The sequence below is a fragment of the Canis lupus genome, chromosome X, assembly GCF_011100685.1.
Source record: "Canis lupus familiaris isolate Mischka breed German Shepherd chromosome X, alternate assembly UU_Cfam_GSD_1.0, whole genome shotgun sequence".
Lineage (NCBI taxonomy): Eukaryota > Metazoa > Chordata > Mammalia > Carnivora > Canidae > Canis > Canis lupus.
In genome coordinates, this window is record NC_049260.1 from 102,469,262 (window position 1) to 102,491,977 (window position 22,716).

Genomic DNA, 22,716 nt, shown 5'->3' on the forward strand with positions numbered 1-22,716 from the left:
TTCTTTCTCTCTCTCTCTTTCTTTCTTTCTTTCTTTCTTTCTTTCTTTCTTTCTTTCTTTCTTTCTTTCTTTCTTTCTATCTAAGAATAGTGTCATCCAGTCCAAAGAAGGGAAACCTAGTAAGTTTTGTCTTCTGCATCAAATTTTACTTTTTACTTTCCAAGAACTGCAAAAGGCACAAATCCTTTAATTACATTGTTTTCACCATTTACCTGGGAAGATCTGTAACAGATTTAGATAGGACGTCTTTTTTTAAACTTCTTACTGAGGCAACAAATCATAGAGCAATCTAAATATAGATATCTTCATGAACAAAAGACAAGGTATTGGCTGACCCTGATTTTAAAATATGATTGTGAAAGACTTTGCATGTTCACTTTTCATCCTCCACATTCTAACCCTTAAACATATTTTCCAAAGGGAGCTTCAAAGAATAACTCTTCATTCCTCCTCACTTCCCTGGTCAAATGTCACTTTCCATCTTGCAATGGTAAAGACAGTTCAAGGAAAAGACAGTCATAAGTGACTTTTCCCATTTCTGTAGCCTTTGATGATGCCATAGAACCTTTACATTAATTTGGGTTATCAATCTTAAATCTCTATAAAACTGCAAACCAGAGTTTCAGATAAATGCTACCTTACAGTAGTATCTTTTGTGAGAAACAGAATCATAATCAGTCTTGATGATCTGTGCTGGTGGAGAGAAATAGTGGTTCAAAAGCTTAAAATTGTCTCTATGGCTCTCTTTGTGTCACTGTAAGAGTCTGATAGGCCTGTATCTGGTGTGTTAGAAGTTTTGGTATCTCAGAATAGCAAATAAAGCCTTGCTTGTGGATCACTGACTGAGGACTAGCCTGGGAATTGCCTGGGTTCCTTATACCGATCTCCTGTTCTTTCCAAAACCTCTATGCCCACGTTGGGGATGGACAGCACTGCTATCCAGATTGTTGCAAAGCATCTGTCTTAACTGAGCTAAGCTAGGTCTATTTGCTTTCCCTGAGACAGCTTTCGCTTCCATTATGAGTAGCGGCAGTAGTTGATTTGGATTAGATATTCTCTTCCAAATTTCGTGGGCTATAAAAAGATAAAGTACTGATAAAGGATGTAAAAGAAGAAAGCAGGTAGCCAAAACTGACAGATGATTGAGACGTAATGACTTAGAGGTAATGTTCTGTAGTTTAGACACATAGATTTTGTGCCCAAGGAGTTACTTATATATAAATGAAAGCTACTAAGTAAATGCTAATGTAATTTTGAGAACCCAGAGAGAAAAGGACATTTTAGAGCTGGAAAGGACTTTCATCTGGTCCAAGAAACTAAGGACCAAGAAGACTCCATCGGTGTCTATGACCATCTCAGTATTTGAGATTAAAAAGTACCCATAATGTATTCTCCAGCTCTGAGACTTAGTTCAGTGGGTTGGAAAATAATTCTAAGGAAAACATGCTCCTAGGCTTATGCTCCAAGCAGGCTGGTTCTCTAGAACTTTGCTCAGTTTGTAAATCAGAAACTATATCCTGAGTGTGAGTACATACCATCATCCTTGTAAGAGGCTCATTTATATGGAGGGAATTTGGTGTTAAGTGAGAATGCGGGGCTGGATGAGTATAGCTCCATCTCCTGGAAAGACCATCCCTATGCCCTATTGCCCTAAGATCTGCAATAAGAACTATTTTTTCAATAGTTATATTATACCAAGGACAGTGTTTTGGCATTTTTGGCCTCTTTAAAGTATATTTGGAGCCCAGATACAAGACTGCAGAAAAACTAGTTCATAAAAATAGAAGTAGGAAGACAGCTGGGTCTAGAGCAAAGGTAGAATGGGAAAGAAACTGGGTCCAGCCTGAATGTATAAGAGTATAGAGACGTGGGAAAGTATTATGTAATGAAAGTGAAATAAGAAGAAACAAGTGAATTCTAAAGTACTATTGATGAATGCTGCTAAGTAAAAACAATACTACTGTGGAGACTTACATTTGAGGATTTAAATCTTTAACCGGTTGACTTGTTATTCTAACTGGCCCATTTGGACTCATATAATACTATGATAATGTATATCCATAAAACAGAACTGTGGGGATTATAAAAATTGCATTTCTTCCATGTTGCCAAATGAGGACTACAAGTCTAGGCAGTCCTGTTTGCTGGTAAGGACATCTCCCTGCATTCCCATTCTTCAGGAAATGGCAGTTTAGTCTGACTAGTTAATGGAAAATAGCCTGCCACCTTTTACATGGAGCCACACTCCTGATGGGGTGAGTCCTAGGAAAGCAGAGAATTGCTTGAATCGGGGTGTCCCAATTCTATTGGGCTGGGCAAGAGAAAATTGACCATATTTTACAAATGCATTCTCATAGATCTGCCTGAGGAGGGAAATCACAGGACAACCAGGTCTCAGTAACTACCATTTCTTTTCACTATTGCGTTTAGCACTTACCTCTAATGGTCTTAGGTTCAGTCGTCCCACCTCATCCAATGAGACACGTTTTTTTTGCTTTCGCTTTCCTGCATCAGATATGTCCACTGAGTGACTCCTCCCACTTACTGACATCCTTCTCAGTGCCTCGATGCTATATCCAGTTCTAGTTAAACACTCCAGCTGCAGTTTCTCAAGAGGTTGTGTTTTTATAGAAAGGACTCCTAAGTGTTCTGCAACAATGTCTGGATCGATATTGATTGGCTGTTTCCCACGGTGAGGAACTATTTTAATTGGAAGTTCCTCTTCACTTACGTCTTGATCTAATTCTTTTTGCTCTAGCTCCGGCTGGCTTTTAACAGCATACTCATGCACCTTTTTGACAATTTGATCAATATCCAAATCGCTAAAGAGATCAGCCTGTGAATCTTTGGGGCTAACTGTTTCTAATGAACAGCTGGAAACTTTACTGATGAGTAAAGAAGCTATCTCTTTAGGGAAGACATTGTTTGTACCTTTCATGTTGTAATAAAGTTCTTCATGCGTTCCAGATTGTTGCAGTACCTGATTATAAACAGAATCAACCATCTGAGAAATAATTTCTATACTTTCTGGACTTAAAAAGGTTTCTTCAGGATCAGTAGAGACAACATTAATGTTATTTCTGGAAATTTCAGCTGTCACACATTTTGTCAGTCGAGATGCAATTTTCTTTACCTCAGACTTTGATAAGTTTTTCACATCTCTGCTTGAGGCCCATGGCACCTTTACTAGTTTAGCCAAGAACAAGGCCAGCGTTTCCTCTAAAAACCTAGCGTTTAACACAGTCTCCTTTCTGGTTGAAGGCTTTTTCTTTGACTTAAGGTCATCAATGATCTTAACCACTTTTTCCATAATTTTGGCAGCTTCCAGAACTAACTCTGAACTTGATGCTTCTTCTACTTGAGGATGAAATTCTGAATTGGAAATTTCCTTCACCATTAAAAATCCTATTATATCAGAGAGAACATTGCTCTTACTCATTAAATCTTTATACACTGAAATATGGGAGCCAGAGTGCTTTAAAACACTGTTATAAACAGAAGTAACTACTTTTTCAATAGTGGTACTGTCTGCTAAAGATACAGTGGGGGATTCTTTGGCCTGTGGCACTACTGTAATTTGACTTTTAGAGAGATATTCTTGGAATGAACTTAAGATTTTTGAGATTATTGTTTGCATTTCAGCATTTAGAGAATTGTTTTGTTTCTTATCTGCTTTTGGAAACATAGATAAAAGCTTTGACAAAAAATTTACAGCAATTTCTTCTATTATGGGAAAAGGCAGTTTGTAAGCCTGTGATGGCTGAGGCTGGGGAACTTCAGTGGTTTGGATGACATCTTTAAGGATGTTTTCAACAACACTGTCAATTTCTGTACACTGATGTGGTGTTAGCTCTCCAGAAAAGTAGTTCTGCAACTGGTTGCCAGCCACTTCCTGTACAACTAAATTAACTATGGTTTCTGAAAGGATTTTGCAACCACTGCTGGCACAATTTTGTATGCTCTCTTGAGATCCAAATTGTGGCAAGAGATTGTTATAAATAGTTTGAACCACTAATTGAATGATTTCATCATCATTAGGATGTAAGGATTGTACATATTGTACAATCATATCTTTATCTTTGGAAATCTCTGTCATAATTGTACTTACAAACTTCATTTGAAGGAAATCCAGTTCTGTGTGCAAATTATCTTCAGATGTTTCTGTTTTAGCACGGGCTACTGTTGAGAAAATTTTTGATAGAAGAGAAGAAATTATACTTTCTAAAAATTCATGAGGTAGCATTATGGTATATGGTGATGATGTTTGACATTCTTTGCAGGCTGTTTGGATGCCCTTATGGACCTTTTTCATAACCTCCTTAGATTCTAGAGGCAAACATGCTGCAGCCGGAACGTCATCATAAAGTAGCAAGTTTAGCTGATGCTGAAAACTTTCTTCTATCACTGCATTAGCTAGCTTTCTTGCCAAATTTTCACCATTACTATTTATGTCCTTGTAAATGGAGTCTTGAGATCTATATTCCCGCAAAATATTGCATATAGAGGAGTGAACAATCTTGTTGACCAGCCTTTTATCACTTGATGGTATGTTAGCCATAGAAGGTGCCTCATCAGAAGAAGCTGTCTTAGTTGCAGCTGCCATTTTTTTCTTTCGAGGTGCTTTATCCACAGATGGTTCTTTCTGCCTTAGAGGTACATTGTGAACTGATGAAACTTTATCTGCAGAGGGGAGGAACTGACTTCCCTGACCTGGGTTTAATACTTTAATTTGAGCATCTGAAAACTCCTTTAATAGAGAATTAATCAGTTTCATAGCTGTGTCACAGAGCTCAGATTGATTTACAGTATTGGTTACATTTTGACATGCATCATCGGTACCCCATGAAGAATTAAAAACCAATTTGTTAACTATTTCAGACAGAACACCTTCTAAAAAGTTAGCAGGAAAAACCCCACAGTTAATTTCTCGTGGATTGTCTGGTTTACTAGGTTTACTTTTAATCTCTCTATCTTTACTTTTTTTATTCTCTTCCTCTTTTGCAGGAGCACCATATTTAGCTGGATTTATTGAGGCAGGCTGGGCAAAATCCTTGACATCTACTTTGGTTATATATACTTCTTTATCACCTAAGGAATTTGGGGATTTTGAATCATCTACTGGTCCTTGGAAAGAAGATATTTCTAAAACATTTATGCAAATGCTTTCAGGGACATTTTGGACATGTTTAAGATGCAAGATCTGTTTGTCATCTGTAATTCCGTAAGCTGGAGAATCTCTCTTCTCTTGGATCTTTCTGTTTCTCACTTTGGATTTCAGAGATGATAATTCAGAAGGTGTATTTTCTTTTTCTAATGAACTCCCTCTTTTCTTTTCACTCTTCCTTTTATCTATTTTTAAATCTGGTTCCAGGACAACCTTTCTGTTTTTTGTATCATCAGTAGCTAATGAAAGATGTTGGTATATCTCAGCACCTTGCCCTTTCTCCTCTTTTATACTCAAACTGTCTTTCTTTTTGCTTTCATTCTTTCTAAGTGCCATACTCAAATCTGGCCCCCGACTATCTTCACTTTCCACATGAGTTGTTTGAGAAGTAACTTTTAATGCCTTCTCATTCTCTTTTCCAATTGAACTTTCCTTTTTCTTTTCATCCCCCTTTTTTTTACCTGCCACACCTCCACCTAACCCTGATGCTAGGGTAGTTAATTTGCCCTTCCTATTGTGAGTTATAGCAGTACATATCAGCTCCTGGATGCTGCCTGTCTTCATAGATGCCTCCACCTTTTTGAAATTCTCTTTTCTATTAAGTGCTCCTCTGCCTATTTCTAAAGTGTCCATTATGTCTTTTAGGCCTGAGGTTAGAGGAGTAAGTGTAGGTAATTGTTCTAGTGAAGAAACTGGATTGTCCATCAAGCTTCTATTTATTTTTGTAAAGGTATTATATGGTAGGTGTTGAACTCTTTGGATGATGTTATCCACATTTAGAAATGAAAAGAAGGTGGAAGACCAGTCTCCTGAAAAAAGTGGTTGAATCTTGAAAGCAGAGATTGCCTTTTTGGCTAAAGCAGCTATCATCTCTATAACGATGTTACTTCTGTCATCTTTTTGAAGATTGTTAGATCCATATATTTCTATGAACTCATTGTACACAGAATCAGATACTTTATTGACTGTCTCTTTATCTATTGGTGGAAAAGAAAACATTTCTCCAGCATTAGCTAGGACTTTGATTTCACTTTTTCTAAATTCCCCTATCAGGGCATTTGCGAATTTTATAGCCATGCTCATGCAGTCTTTTTCTGATACCTCTTTTTCCTTAGGGTTTTCAGCAATACTTGGGAAAGTATAAAGTTTGCGAACAAGGTCAATTATAATATCTTCCAAAAATGTAGCACTATACACAGAAGCCTGTGGGAAGCCTTTTGGTATTTTTTCTTTACCAGGGTTCAAGAGTTCAATGACATGGTCATTTTTGGGTAAGTCACAGAGAGATGATTCTTCATCACATAAAAATGGCTGCAGATGGTGGTCCACAATTTCTTTCATAATGAAACCGGCTATTCTCTTGAGGAATGAGCCTCCTTTTTTGTATGTATCACTCCATGTTTCATTTTCTAATTGAAGTTTTTTCATAATATCATTACATATGGAGTTAACGAAGTTCTCACTTGCCCCTAATTGCATACTTTCTACATGCTCCTCTGCTGTGGCAAGTCTAATTTCGTGTTCAGAAATTTCTGTTATAATTTCATCAGCCAGTTTTGAGGCTGCATTCACAAACTCATAATCTGGTGGCACCTCTTTCTCATTTAGTTCAGTTTCAGTCTCCGATGAAGGGAATATATGTGCTAGAAGCTTGTAAGTAATATCTTCTAAAAGAGAACGCGGCAATACAGTGATGCATGATGGTAAAACATGGCTATCATTGTTGATGCTGTCAAGCACATTTCTGATGATGTTCTCCTCTTGGAGGAAGGAATAGGAAGAAGTTACTAATTCTCCTAAAACTAATGACTCCACTTGATAATCATAAATTTCTCCTAATAGCAAATAACATAATTTTCCCCCAAAACTGATGGCATCACTTTGTATAGCTCTATAAATATGAATCAGAGATTTATAATCATCTAATATTTTTTCATAAATTAGGCTGACAGTTTTTTCAACCATTTCTTTATATCCTTCTGAAAAATGCAGACTTTCATCCAAGTGATCTGCAACTAAAATTTCTGATGTGGTGAATTCCAGCACAATTGATTTTACTAATGTAGTAACAATGTTAGTTACATTGGTTTTTGCTTTACATGAGTTTTTGGCAGCCAAGACATTATGTGAGAATACATAAAGGATTCTGCATAAAAGCTCAGAAATTACATCCTCTAAAAAGACGGCTGAATTCACAATAAGCAATAATTCCCTTTGTTTAGGATCTGTTGCTCTCTGATGAGAAGTTTGACCCACTGTACCTGAAGCAAGAGTTTTGTCTCCAGATAAGAATGACTCAAGATGATGGTTAAATATTTCTTTTATTATATAACTTGCTGTTTTTGTAATGGGTATATTACTTATGCCTTTTTTATCTTTTGTAAGAGACTGGTATAGATTTGAATTAGAAATATCAGTATAAATGGTATCAACCATAGCCTGGATATCTTTCTCTGAAATCACATTTTGTTTTTCATTTCCATGTTTAATAATGCATATTGCATGTTTAGAAATTATTGACATGATCTCATCAATCAGCCTCACAACTGTGTTGCTGGAGTCTGACTGCAAAAAGTCTGGATCTTCTGCACTGTCCTTCAATGGATTTATCTGAGATAAAACCTGAGTGACAATTTTTTCTAAATGTGTATGTGATAATATGGTGGTATATGTTGTATAAGTCTGTCTTCGGATTCTTAATTTACTAATAGCATAATGAACTCTCTTTATCAAAGCATCAGCATTGAGTCTTGAATATGGTTTAAAGGGCAGCTTTGCTATGAAATCTGGATGAATTTGGAAATCAAAAACTTCAGCCAGGATAATTTTAGTTACTCTTTCAGCCAATGTTTTTGTATCACTGAGAAAGTCTTTATCAGTTTCCAGTTCATATTCTTGTAAAACTTTGCTATATGCCGTGTCAATAATTTCAGTCACTACTTCTGTATGTACTGGTGGCAAACACAATTGTTCCTTAGCATTTTCTAGGATACTAACTTGAGCTTTTGAGAATTCTTCTGTTATCAAATATATGAGTTTTTCAGCTGTTTCCAATAGTTCTTTTCCTGAATCTCTTAATGGGTTTGTTTGCACAATACCTAACACCCTGTGGAATATTTTGCTTAAAACCCCAGAGATCACATCTTCCAAAAATGCTGAGGAGTAAACACCAGCAAAAAAATCCTGCCTTCTCATATAATCAAAGTGTGTATATGATGGAGGAAGTAATGACTTTCCATACACAAATGGATGGAGATGCTGCTGACAGATATTTTTAATGATAAAACATGCTATTCTATCAATAAGAACATTGTTACTGCTTATGATATCGTGTTCAACTGCTTCTTGAGACCCAGAGTTTTGCAACATATTTCTGAACACAGAATCAACGAGATGCTGAACATCATCCTCTGAATAAATAGATTTGGTTTCTTCTTCATCTTTTGAAAATCGAATTTCATGTTGGGAAATTTTCATCCTAATATCACTGATTAGCTTTGAAGAGATTTCACCACAATTAATTCTTGATCTGCCTTTTGGGGTTTTGCCATATGGAACAATGTTATATGTGGAAGGAAATATTCTAGATAATAGCACTCTAATTAGGTCTTCTAAGAGTGTGTATGGCAGCAAGGTATTATATGGAGATAAATGCAGGCTTGGCTTGGTAGATTCACTGCTGCCACTAAAGATGTTCTCAATAATGTTCTCTGCTGTTAAAGTAGCATGAGAGGAAGCTGACAAATCCCCAGAAAACAGTGGGTGAAGAAGATAATCAGAAATAGCTGCTACAATTAAATTGGTAACATTTTCTGCAAAAATATCACTGTCTTTGAGTTCTTCATTATCAATCTCAAGGGTTAGCCCATGCTGTTGCAGAATATTTCCGTAAACTGAATTGACGAGTTCATCCACAGTGTCTAGATCTACAGTGGGGAAAGCCTGCTCTTGGTTATCACGAAGAATGCAGATTTTAGCTTTGTTAAAATGGTTATTTATTGAGTTTACTATTTTTTGGGTCATTTTATCCAGTTCACATTCAGTGTTATATTTTGGACTGAAGACCTTTGATAATAGCCTGGCAATGATATCTTCTACAAATGCATTAGGATAAAAGTCCATTCCTAGTGATGATGGCTTCTGGGGTCTATGGGACTCTGTGACCTCACTGATAACCTCTTTAACCATATTCGATATTTCATCCAGTGGAGTCACTGAACAAGGTAAGCCCTCTCCACACAAGAAAGGTTGAAGATGATTTTCAATAATCTCTTGAATAATGAGACTGGCTATTCGGTCAATCATAAGTGGGCTTTGGCTTACTACGCTTTTCTGGACTGACACAAGAGAGTCAGACATCTGTAAAACATTATTATAAACAGACTCCACCATATTTTGAAGGGTTTTTTCTGTATATGGATGTTGACAGTCATATTTAGTGAGCCAAATCTTATGCTTTGAAATGGCTAACAAAATCTTATTTATTATACAGGTGGATATCTTATTAAAATCTGAAGTCAATAAATACTTCTTTCCCAAGCATGAAGCCTTCCAAGGTGGAGAAATGAGCTGAGATAATAGCTTCCTGATGACATCTTCTAAAAATGAGTGTGATAACACGGTAGTATAGCCCATTGAATGTTGATCTTGGTAATTAAGTTCTCTCAGGTTGTTTTGAAGTTTCTGCAATATATTTTCAGCTTTAAGAGGGTAATATGAATTAGGCATGAGCTTTCCTACAAAGCACAATGGGAGTTGGTAGTCTACACTCTCTTTCAATATGCCATTAGTTATCTGTTCTGCTATTGAGGTGGTATCATGTGTCAGACGACTTCCACCAGTGACTTGTAGTGCATATTCCCATGAAACATCACTATTAACTGAGTCGGCAATCTTTCTAACAGTTTGTTTATCGATTGGTGGAAAACATATCCTTTCTTCAACATCTCGTAAAACAGTGACTTGAGCATTGTTAAACTCATTCACCACGGAGTTGACATCTAATATATTTACCTCATTGAGTTGAGCTTCAGTGATGTTTACATTTTTGCTCTGCAATGAGGTGGAGAGCTTAAGGAAAATGTCTGCGATTATTTCCTCCAGAAATTTGGCAGAATAAACTCCTGTGTTCATGCCTCCTGGATATTGTGTGTTAAGAATGGCTGTTGCATTCACTTCCTTTTTACCTGGTCTTTGAAGAGGAGGTAGAGGATGGAATTTTCCTGAAAACTGCTTACCAAATGGGGCTTTCATTTTGGAATGAATCACCCTGAGATTATTCAGTGGTTCTGTCAAAGGCTTGCTGTCATAACTCATGAATCTTACAGAGCATTTACCCTGTCTTGAATGTTTTAATTCTGGCCTTTCTACTTTTGGGAAACCAGAGAGTCTTCTTCTTGTTCTATACGTTAAATGTTTGTTTGCAAAAAGTGGACTTCTGGGAGGTCGGTATATACCACAGGACAGTTTTTCCATTAAAGATTTTACCAAGGCATGGGAAATAATAGTAAGCATAGATTCTTGATCTATTTCTGCCAGATTTTCCAAAAGGCCTGACACGTCATAATCCTCAAGTGGTGAGCCATGGTTGATTGTTCCCCTGCAATAATTCTCTATATTTTGAAGTACGTTGCACAGTTGACCTTCTGCTGGTATTTCACCAGAAAGAGAACCATCTGTAAGGAGGCTGTTGGCTGTATATTCTTCCAAAAGTATTTTAATAAGTGTCTCACATACAAGATTCAGAATAAAAACTGATTTTGGGGAGAGCCCAGGGTTATTTCTAGGTATTCTATGACTTTGCTGGTTATTTGAAGATAGGAAACTTTTTTGTGGTATTTTACCAGAATCCCTATCCCAATTTGGGCATTCATCTGGCAAAACCAAACTGAAAACAATATTGGAAATTTTATTGACTACTTCTTTGGAGTCACGTGTTTTTAGGCTACCGACCAGAGTGCCTAACTTACATTCCAGAGAGTTTAGTTGATTTTTCTGTACTAGTTGATTAATTTGGTGAGTAGGAGATGATTTCCAATCTCTGGAGCCTGTCTGTCTTTTCATAGTTTTGGTTTTGTTGTGAATGGGCAAACTATGGCTTTTCAGCATGGAGAGTTGTTTGTTTCTTCCTCTGCTGTCAGGCTGGTGCTTTATTCCTATTTCTTTGGACAGAACATGGATCACTCCTATTAAGAGATCCTGAAAGAGATTGTCAAAGTCAGCCACAGCTACTCTTGGGCAGTAAATATATTTTGTTTTCACAGAAATGACTTCTTGTGTAGAGTCCACCTTTAAAATCTCACTATTAAAAAGGATTCGAATAATGATTTCAGAAATGCTTAAAGCAAGTCCTCTGGTAGAAACTGGAAATACTTGTGAATGAATTAAAATAACCTTGCTAAAAGATGAATCTTGGTTTTCCAGTGATTTCTGTTCTGTTCCATCATCGTCAGTACAATCAGACAGCCTTGATATTATATAGGAAATAACCAATTCAGTGAGATGTTCACAAAATTGATAAAGTGAAGAATTATAGTTAATGCTTCCTAGAGGCTGTTTGAATTCATATTTTTTCCTTAACAGTGTGGATGCAATAGATACTTTGTCATCAAGAGGACCTTAAAATAGAAAACATTACGATTTTTAGCATGCATTAAGGGGAAATGTTGAGCATTCAAAACACTAGCATTTTTTTATACATGAATTCAAGAAATAGAAAGACCTAGTCAAGAAAGGAACTGAGTTTTCTTCAAATCTCTATATCCCACCTGTGGAACTTTACTTTGGCAAGAAGGAAGAAAACAGCCTAATAAAATTCAGATCTCTAAGTGCTGGTTTATTCCTTGTATAGCGAAATCCTGGGGCAGATAAATGATTTTCAGCTTTAGTTGCAATGCCCTAAAGTGATTCTAGTCATGATTACAGACCTCATTTAACTTTTGAAGCCATTTTCAACTGTTTAGCTAATTATCCAGTTTGGGACTATATAGTACACAGTAAGTTGAGCTGGATGAAATTTCTGATGTTTGACAGTTTTGACACATAAAAATGGTTATTTCATATGGTTCAAACCAGTATGTGCATCTCAGCATTTACAGGAAGAGAGTGCAGATATCCTATTTGTAAGCATGGATTTAGAGTATTGTACTTAAAAAGAACTTAAGTCAGAACACTGAACATGAACAGAAGAAGTTTAAGGCCATTGTTCTTACAAACTGTATCATCAATAATTGCAAAGACTTTAACTGTATATCTCAAAAAGAAGTTGGATCATTACAGTCAACTATGTATGAAGCCTGACTATAATTTTAGAAGTCTTTTTAAGAAAATAAACACAAGACAAAGCAAACTTTCTTTGAACTGTTACCTGGGAATTGCCTTTAGGGCAGCTATATGTCCCAAGCAAGACATCATCATGTCATAGCGATACCTCATGCCCAATCAAAATATCTACTTTAAATTATGCCCATTTAATTCTATCTGTTGATAGTGAAAACTGAACAACACCTCTCCAAATAAAAATTATGTAAATCTGTCAACATTTTTTTCCTTTAGCATACTGACCAGTTGAAAAACACATCGTTAAACAACCACCCCAAATCCAAGGCTATTTTCAGAGAAGCAATGAATGGAGCTTCTTGGATTTGAGAGTTACAAATAAGACTCATTGACTTTTTTCCTCTAAAATGATGCCACCTCTTTATAAGTCATCCCTCCTCACTCACCTCTGGTTTCAAAGTTCTTGAAATGTGTGACCACAGCTGTAGTAACATATCTTGCTACAAGATGGATTTCATGTGGTCCCAGTTCCTGATCAGCAAAAGTAATGACTTCAGTCTCTTTGCTGGGTTCTGTTATCTCTAACTTTGGGTACTTGTCTTTCCACTTTTCTAGTAAAGTGAAATCTTCTCCACTTGCTGTAAGGTTTTTATTTTTTCCTTTGGTTATAGAGCTAATTCTTTCTTCCCATATTTTAAGCAAGCTTTTCTCATCCTTTTGTTCTTCAGACATTCTAGACAAAGGCTCTGCCTTTGATATAAAAATTGGCTTCATTGTTTCTATACTTTCATTAATATGTGGGGTTTGACTTGGAAGGTCATAACTCAATAGCATGGTATTAACAATATTTTCGGCAGCTACACATATTTTAAGTGGAGAAACTGTTGTCTGCATTTGGTTTGGCTTAAGAACTGGTTTGGGCAGCTCATAGTGAAGAACTCTTGGATTTTTACTTTCTTCCATTTCTATAAAGGACGTGGGGTGCTGTGATGCTGCTTCCACAGAGTCACTGGATTTCTGAGATAGTTTTTGTAAGACATTGTCTTCTGGGAGAGAGCTGTTTGCCTTCACAGATTGATCAAAATGGCTGAGGCCTTGGCCTTCACTTCTACAATATAATGGTTTAAGTTCTGATTCAAGTTCTTCCAATGGCTCTGTGGTTTTAGGAGTATCTTCTACAGAGTATCTGACATACGAAGGTAGATTTGATGACGTCTTCTCCTTTGCTTTTCTATCTTCCTCTGAATACAAAAATAAGCTAGGGATTTGTGGAAGATCATCCCCACAGCTAACTCCCTTTGACTTTGAAGTGAACATTTCCACCCCTGTTGCAAATCTGGGCCAACTGGCAGTGTAGGCATTTTCAGCTACTTGGGGCAGATTTTGCTTTGGATGGCTTTTGATCTTCGACTCATAGAAGTGAGTACACTGGTCCATCAGTGTGCTGATGAGCTGACTTGCCACAATGTTTTCTTCAAATGTGCTAATTGAAGATGGTTCCATTTGGCATTTTCCTTTGTCTAACCTGTTTTTAATTATACCAAGCATGTCATTGACAGTGTTAGCAGTATAAGTAAGCAGTTCTGAATGGAACGAGTGAAGCTGTTGAAGGGTGTTGTGCGTGTCCTCCTGGGAAATCATATTACTTGATTTAGATTCCTTAGGAAACTTATACGGTGGTTGTAACTTGGGCAGTATTGTTTTCATTAATGGCTTCTGTTGGACAGCAAAAAAGTTTTCAATAGGTATTTTCGCAATTTCAGAAAAGGCATACATAGAGATATGTTTAAACTGTAGGTCTGCAAATGATTCTAAGGTGTTCAGAACCCCTTCCATGATCTCTTGAGCAATTCGGTGGCTAAAGCCCTCACATATTTTGTCTTCCAACTTTGTGTGATATATAGGAATACTGTTGAGGTTGGTTGTTTTTAAGGAGCCACACTGACTTCTAGTAGTAGTTTCTTTCTTGGTTTCTAGCATTTCTTTACCATCTGTTATGAACATCTGAGTCATGAAGTATACCTCTAATTTTTCTAATAGCTTTTTAACAATTTCCTGACCAAATATATTAATTTGTGCTTGGGAGCCCTCAGCTCCAGAAGCAGCTCTTTTAAAGTTATGGTACCTGCTTTCACAAGCCTCAAGAGGTAAGGAATTTAAAAGTGAAACAGATTGTTCTAATTCCTTTGTTTTCATTGAAATTTCATTCAAAACAGTCTCAGCTATCATCAATAGTTTATATTTTTCATTTTCCATGTCATTTGATTCTGTTTGCCATTTATCAAACATTTGTCTAAAAATATCTTCTTTAGGGAAGATTTTCTCTAGCGGAGAAGAAACATTCTCCAAAGAGAAATGGGGCTCTGGATTTGCAAGAGAGATTGTCCTAAAACTCCCCTGTGAAAGTTTGAGATCATGTGAGTATGAGCCTTTTATTTGGCTGGCCAAATTTTCATTCTTTGTAGTATATAATCCTTGCAAAACTGCATTAACTATTTTACTTGCTGTCATGATTTGATCAGAAGTTAAAGTGTTTACATTTACCATTAGTCTATTTTGCCTCACCTTTTCAAATTCATTCAGAATTGTTTCCAGAATATTGATTATTATATCCTTGGCATACATTTTTAGTTCCGCAGTGGGGAGTTTTGTTCTCACTAAGGAGTTTTTGGCATCTCCTGTTGATACCAGGTATGGCAGACCAATGGCAGTATTGGACTGACTGCCTCTGAAAGTCCTCTCCCTAGGACTTAACTTGGACTTGCTTTTGGCTTTAGCACCACTAGGTCCTAGTTGTGGTTTTGTTCCAGATTTAGGTGAAGAGATAACGTTTGATTTTGCTTTGAGGTTTGTTCTAAAACTTACATTAGGGCTCCCTTTCGAACTAGAACTGCATGGTCTCAGAGATTGCACTCCATCAGACTGATCTTTAGGGGACAAATTCTCTTCTAGATACGGCAAAACAAAATTTGTGATCTTTTTGAGGACCTTTTGGACCAATTCTTCACCCACTCGTGATGGAGAAAATTGCAACAAGGTGTTTTCTAATGAAGTGACACTTCTGATGCCTGTGTAAGGATAAATTTGCAGTATCCCATGTTCAAGGGGAACACTTCTTTCTGCTTGTTTCAATTCCTGAAAGCATGTTGGATTCACCAGTAATTCATCATGGCCAGATACTTCCAATTCTCCCTTGGTCTCATTCTTTTCATATAAGGATGTCATTACTATTGAAAACATTTTTCTGAAAATACTTTCAACTATGTCATTTGCAACGTTGTTTATATGTGACTGCAAGGTTTTCTTCTGTGTTGCTGCTGTTTTCATTTTAGAATCAAATGTAAAGTGGGGGGGTTCGTTAAATGGAGGCCAATTGTCTATGTCTTCCATTACCCTTTGATACACCTTCTTTAAAATTTCCTTAACTGCACTTAACAAAGCAGTTGTTTTTTCCTGTTTAGATTCTCCATTTCTAAATATTTCTTCCAAAACCCTTCTCAGGTTTTCTGCTTCTGACATAATTCGGTTTTGATATGGGTATTTTGAAAAAAGAGACAGTTCAGCGTTGTCTTCCATCTTTCTTTGACCCGGCAATATTTCATTTTGTACAGCTAGTTGCATAAACAGGCTAGAATTCTGCTGTGAGTAAAACCTACTCGTCTTTAAAGATATTTTATCATGTAAACTCTTTAAGATGTTGTTGACAGTTTCACTTGCAATTATGTTTTCTTGGAATGAAGTATTGTTTGGATATGAATACATCTTTTGGATTTCTATATCTATGTCATTTTTTATAAGCATCAAAATGGTACTGGTGATTATGTCAGCATAATCCCTAAGACTGGCTTGTGATATATGAATTGCAGGTCCATGTTTTTCCCTGTAATTAGAAAATGTGTAATCTGTGACCTCTTGACCAAGAATGGTTCTAGCTGTTGAGATTTTTAGTATATTCACATCCGATGACATTTGGTTTGTTTCAAGAATTGCACTATTGTTTTGCTTACACTTTGTAAATTCTGGGCCAACATATGTTTTTTCTGTAGAATCAGTATCAGGAGTAAGTAGCAAATTAATTCTTTCTGTGGCAAAAGATTTTAATCTATTCAAAATGGGTTTAGTAATGAAGTGAACATTTTCCTCATATGGGTTGGAAGCAGATTTCTTGGCATCTTGTTTTTTAAGTACAGTTGTCTGATTATCATCAGAATAAACTGATTTCAGCTGTACATCTCTTCCCTTTCTTGCATATGGAAATATCACCTCATTCATTGAGTCTGCAACAGGAGATTGTCGATGCTCTGCTTTGGGAAATGCATCAGAAAATGTCAGGGGCAATTTCAGAGAAATAGAATCCTTTGCATTTATGCCAAGCATGATAGCAGAAGTGAGATTTTGAAGAACAATATCCACCATATCACTGGAAATCATAGTGACACACGACTTAGGAACTAAAAGCATTGAAATAGTCTTATTTACACACTTGGGGTTTGTTGCAGAGTTTGCTTCTAAATGTTTCCCACTTATGTTAAATTTATTAAGAGTAGACGCAGCAAGTAGGAGATTATTCTCATCTAGTGTTTTCTCACAGATGTCACTTAAGATACTCCTAATAGTATCTAGTATTTGCAATTGAAGTTTTTTTTGATAATCACTTTTATTGAACAGCTTTTCAACAATATGTTCTGGCTGATCTGGATTAATCTCTCTGTCAAATAGGTTTTTTTCATATTTGCCTTTAGTAGACACAATACTTAACACTGTGTTAACAATCTGACTTGGGATACTGTCAGAAACCACAATATTGTGGATTAAGAGTGGACTTTTTGTTTCTTTATCTAACTCACGTTTGATTTCTTGTAAAATTTGTCTAGCCACTTCTGTTGCATATGTATTTAATTTACAGGCAGTCAGTTGACATATTGAGGTGGTCTTTCCTGATTTGTTATGATCCACTAAGCAATAGGAAAACTGTTCATCAGAATAGGAATCTTTGGTTGATAGCCATGGTTGGCTTAAAGCAGTCTCATCCTCCCATAGAGGCAAAGCCAATGGAATTGTGAAGCTGATATGAGGACAAAAGAGAGCCGTCACTTTGGAAGTAGCAAATGTTTCTAAATTTGTTAAAACTGACTGTATAATACCTTCAACTACATTCCTTTTGGTCATTTTACCACTACTAAATGTGGACTGAAATGTACATGGATTTCTGTCCAATGTGGTAGAGTGAAGAGAGGCCTTTTCTCCACTGGCATATTCAGGAAAAGAGGTATTTCCTGGGTAGGTGATAGTGTTATATGTATTTTCACTTGCACTTCTATCTGTTATGACAGCAGAATAAAGTTTTTGAAGTATGGTTCTAACAACGTTATCTGCAACAACGGTTACGTCTGCCTCAGACACTAAAAGATCCATTCTTTTATCCATAGATTGAATTGATTTTTGAGCAACTGGCTTATCACCAGGATGAGGAATGTCACATAAATAGGATTGGGAGAGAGTAAGCACATTTAATTGATCAATTAAGTCATTCTGAAAAATTTCATTCAAAATATTTCTTATAATGGGCACAACTGGGGACTTTCCTGGCTCATTGAGTTCTACTTCAATTTTTTTAAATGTCCTTTCTAGTTCCCATTGCATAAGAGATTCTGGTTTAGTCTCTTCTGGTGAGATTTCCTCTCCAGCACTTTCTTTCTCTATATCTGCAGGATCATCTAGATGTGACTCTGGGTCAGCCCCTCCTGGAAGAAAATTTCCATAAGTTGGCCTGTATCTGTAATTTTCAATCTCTTGCTCTTCTGGTTCAGTTTCATTAAATATATGAGGGGCCCCTGCATCTAAAATTAGATTGACTAGATTCTTAAGCACTTCTTTATCTTGTAGTGGCTTGGTTATACATGTTTCCAAATATGGCAAGCTTACATTTAATTCCTTTTGAATAGCCTTCAAAATAGTACTTGATACTTTCTTTGCATGCATGTATAAAGCAGACTGCAATTGTTTTTCACGTGTGTTTGTACAGATGTTGATACTTTCACTTTCCCAGTACCTCTTACTGCTCTTTTTATTTTCATTGATTATAGCGCCCAGAGTTTCTAAATTTCTTTTGGCAAACTCTTTCAACTTAGCAAAAACCATTTCAAAGATACTGGAAACCATGACTTCCAGTTTATTTGGGTACTTTTCTTTTGTGGTCCCTGGTTTGGGGGCAGTTGTCTTTCCCTTGTCGTTAGTCACCCCTTGACTACCTGGCTGGATCACACTGGACACCATGCTAGAGATTATGTCAGAGCATCTGCCCATTTCCTCAATAAGCAAAGCAAATGATATGCTGTCAGTATCAATATATTCTGAGATATTTTTAAATTCTGAATTTGTGAAAATGTGATCCATCTCAACACTACATAATTTTCTAATGACATCTTCTAGAATTATACAAGAAATGAGCTGAATATTAGACTGCAATGCAGTTGTTCTCAAATTCTTGATCCACTCTCTGTTTTGTTCATCAGATAGGGGAGAGCATGGATGGTCTCCTATGAGCTTGTGTATCATATCATATAAAGTATCCCCAATTCTGTCTAACACTTGCAATCCGGTACATTTGTGAACTTCCTCTAGCATATGAGGACTTTGAGAAGGCACAAGTTTTTGTTGATCATTGTCAGAAGTTTCATATGAGACTTTAGACCTTACCTTATCTGAAGGGAGCAGAACATTGCTTTTACCTGTATTTCCACTCAACAGTTCATAAATGCAAGCTGCTAATGAACCTGTCATAATGTCATTGTTTAGCTTTGTGACAAAAGAGTCTAATTCCTTTTCATTGTCAGCAAAAATTCCTGTATCAATAAAGCCTTTGGGAGGGTCACTCTTCCCAAGATTTAGATTTTTCTTATTGTATTTCAGTTCTTTCTGCATAGCATCCAAAACAATTTTTACCACTTTAGTTGTGTAAGTACTAAGGTAATATTGAAATGAAGATTTCTTGTCAGGTGCAGGTTTCGAATGGTCCACAGGGCTTTCTGGTTTAAGGTGGTTTTGCAATTTTGGACTAATAAATGAGTTCAGCTTCTTAAAAATTGTGTAAGTGATCTTATCATTAATGTGAACTGCAGGTTCAGGTGTTGATTTAGTTTCTTCAGGTTCTAACCAGGGATGTTTTGTAGGGTCTGTGTCAAGTACAGATAAAAATTTCATCTTCCTTTTACTCTCCAGCCGTATTTCTAAAGGCTCTTCATTTGGTATGTCAGCATTATCTAGAGGAGTTTGAGGTACTGATGAAGAATGTCTGATAATGTGACTATAAGCTATGTGAAGTATTTTTAATACAGCATCTACAATTTCTTGAGCTACTATTTGGATTTCTGACACAGAGAACATCTGGTTCATCCATTCTTGATTGGACAGATCTTGTGGGCTTCCTGAGGTAAGAAGTGAAGCTTTCTTATCATTTTTATAATCGAAGTGACCAGAGGGCCCAGAAGATATGTCTTGGAGCATCTGTGCTAAAATACTTGTAATTATATTTTCTGAGGCTTTTTGTATTTGATGCTTTTCCTCTTGGCTGAAAAGCAAAAGGTCTTTATTCAAGCATGGCTTGTCCTTAAAAAGGCCCTTATTACCAGAAGCTGGAAGGTCAGTCTTTAATCCCCATTTGTAAAATGCTACTTGGTCTTGATAAGCTGGTTTTGTAGGTGAGTTCACATTTCTTTTGTACTTCAAATCAGCATTTTCCCTTGTTAACCAGTGATCAGAAACCTGTTCTTGTAATTTTGCCTTTTCATCTTTGATAGATGAAATCAGTACATTTTCCACAATCTTGTCTATTTCTTTGTTTTCATCTTCAGAATAAAGAACCATGCCAGGAACATTAATGGGTGAAAAGAGACATCCATGTCTAGAATCATTAGCTGTTCTGGTGCTGGCGAGTCTGTGCTCTTCCTCAGGGCCAGAAAGACTACTCAGTCCGGGGTATCTTCTCTTTTGAACATCTGTTTTTTCTGGTTTCTGATGTAACTGAGTCAAGACATCATCAAGTAGATGAAGGATGATGACTGTTTCCTCAGATGCAATGAGTTTCTCATTATTAAGTCCAATTTGTATATAATTTAGTATAGTGCTGATTGCTTCCTCTATATAACCAACCAGAGAGGATTGAGAAAAAATATTTGACACCAAGTTTTGTATGTGTTCTTTGCCAATCAAATTGGCTGCGTCAGGTTCAGCACTGGATTTCCTTTTGCTGGCTCTTTGAAGGAACATATATACTGGATCTTCCCTGTGTTGCCGATAAGCAAGGTCAGTCGTGATTTCAAGATGAGCAAGTTCATTTTGCTTAGAAGATGCAAGAGCTGCCAACTTTTCTAAAATCACGTGAATCATATCCTCTGCAATACCACTCATGTTCTCCACAGTGTAAGGCAGTGAAGCTTTTGAAGTTTTTTCTTCTGAAGACATGAAATGTTCCCTACTGGCTGTTAAGTCTGATTTAAAGTGAACTGACTGATTTTCTTGCGAAAATAACTCAATACATGTTTTCTCAACTGCAGACTGTAGCTTCTCAAGCACATTTTCCATAATTTCAGCTGCTGCTGAAGAGATATTGACACTGGGGAGCAAGTCTCCTTTGTCAGTGTCAGTGTGATCAACCAAAGTTTCGGCGGTAACAGAAGTGAGAGTGGGGATGGTCTTGGTTAATTCAGACACCATTTCATGAAGTATATTTTCTAAAATTGACTCAGATTCCTCTTTTAGGTGATATTTAAAGTTATTAAAAACATTCTTTAACTCCTGTATCTCATTTACAACTTTTGGTTTTTCATCAGAAGACAGTGGGTGTTCTAAGCCATCTGTTTTAGTGGTAGCATCTTCAGATTTCTTTGTACCTGTTTCAGTCCGTGTGAAAAGGTGACTATCGAGTTTATAGGTTGTAAGCTTGGGGGGTTCAGCAGTCTTATCATATTTAGGTTCAGAGGTTTTAGGTTGTTCTTTCCTGTGATGTGTTTTCCCTGTAACTGTTCTTTCTTTGTGGGCAGAAGATTGTTTTACGGGTGCCACTGGTTGCCCTACTGACCTGTCAGCTGTGTCTGCACAGGCCTCTGCCTGAAATTTTGCTGCCTGAATGCCTGTTTCATATAGAAGCATTTCACTGCATGTGCTGCAGAAACTCATACTACTGGAAGAGAGGGTAGTGTCATCAGGCATTGGGTATGCAATATTTTGCAACCTTTCTTCATATTTTGTGATGGCTGGATATAATACACTGGTTACTGCAGCCACAACCCAGGTCATTATATTATGAACTATACTGTTCAGTTCTTCTGAAGTTACCTGGAAAGGAGGTAAGCAGGACACAAGGGAAATCACATATGAATTTACTCTATTGTAAGGACAGGGGCTAACCTTTCATTCCTTTATCAAACAATACATAGCTAGAATCCAGCTATGGTGTGTAGAGAGAACACAGGAAAGGATCTATTTATTTATTTTTTATTTATTTTATTTTTGGAAAGGATCTATTTAGATGAAGAGATTAATTTCAAGTTGGTTTATTCTCTGTGGCTATAATCTATTCTTTTGAATAAGATTCCCTTTGATTCAAAATCCCTTGGAACATTGATTTTCAGCATTTATTGCTGAGCATAAATGGATTCCTGGTTAAAAAATAAAGATAAGTGGGTGTCTAGGCTCACAGAACACAAATGCTCTGGCAAGAAGTAAGACTGCGTTGATGATCCAAGTCATATTTCTTAAAAATAAAAACCAGATTATCTCTAACACAAAACAAATTTGCAGTCAAAACATTTATATGCCTTTGCAGAGATAGCCTCCTTTTATGTAGGCATCTGTCCTGCTAGTAGATAAGAGTGAAAAAGTACCACAGTGGAGGGGTCAGCCTGTGGCCTCTGTGGCCTGCCTGTTGCTGCCTTCCTGTCAGTTCACTGTGTTTTCATATATGCAGATAACTACAGCTACGTGTTAGGGATTAATTAATGGTCAACAACTAGCACTGATGATTTGGGGAAAATGAACAGGCTTTGGGTCCAGCAAAAGGTTATCAGTGTCAACTGTTTTGGAGAGGGAGGCAGAGGATGGTTCATGAAGAAACACATTCATTTAGGTTGAAAAGGCTGAGCTAGAACTGGGATGGACTCAAAGAGCCAGAAGGCTGAGCAGTAGAGGGAAGCCTTCACCATGAGCTGAAGTAGAAACCCAGAGGGACCAGGCCTAAATGGCCTTTCCCTCAATGGTTAATTGTACTTATGGTC

At 36.8% G+C, this 22,716-nt stretch overlaps 1 protein-coding gene across 1 annotated transcript in view; it reads right to left on the reverse strand.

Moving 5' to 3' along the window:
- LOC611589 (fibrous sheath-interacting protein 2-like) overlaps positions 1-22,716 on the reverse strand; it is a 75,222-nt gene that overhangs the window by 13,773 nt on the left and 38,733 nt on the right. The window contains exons 15-16 of the mRNA XM_038588838.1: positions 12,889-21,778; positions 2,438-11,781 (exon numbers count right to left, since the gene is read on the reverse strand). Coding sequence (XP_038444766.1) covers positions 2,438-11,781; positions 12,889-21,778 — 18,234 coding nt within the window. The remainder of the gene's footprint in view (positions 1-2,437; positions 11,782-12,888; positions 21,779-22,716) is intronic.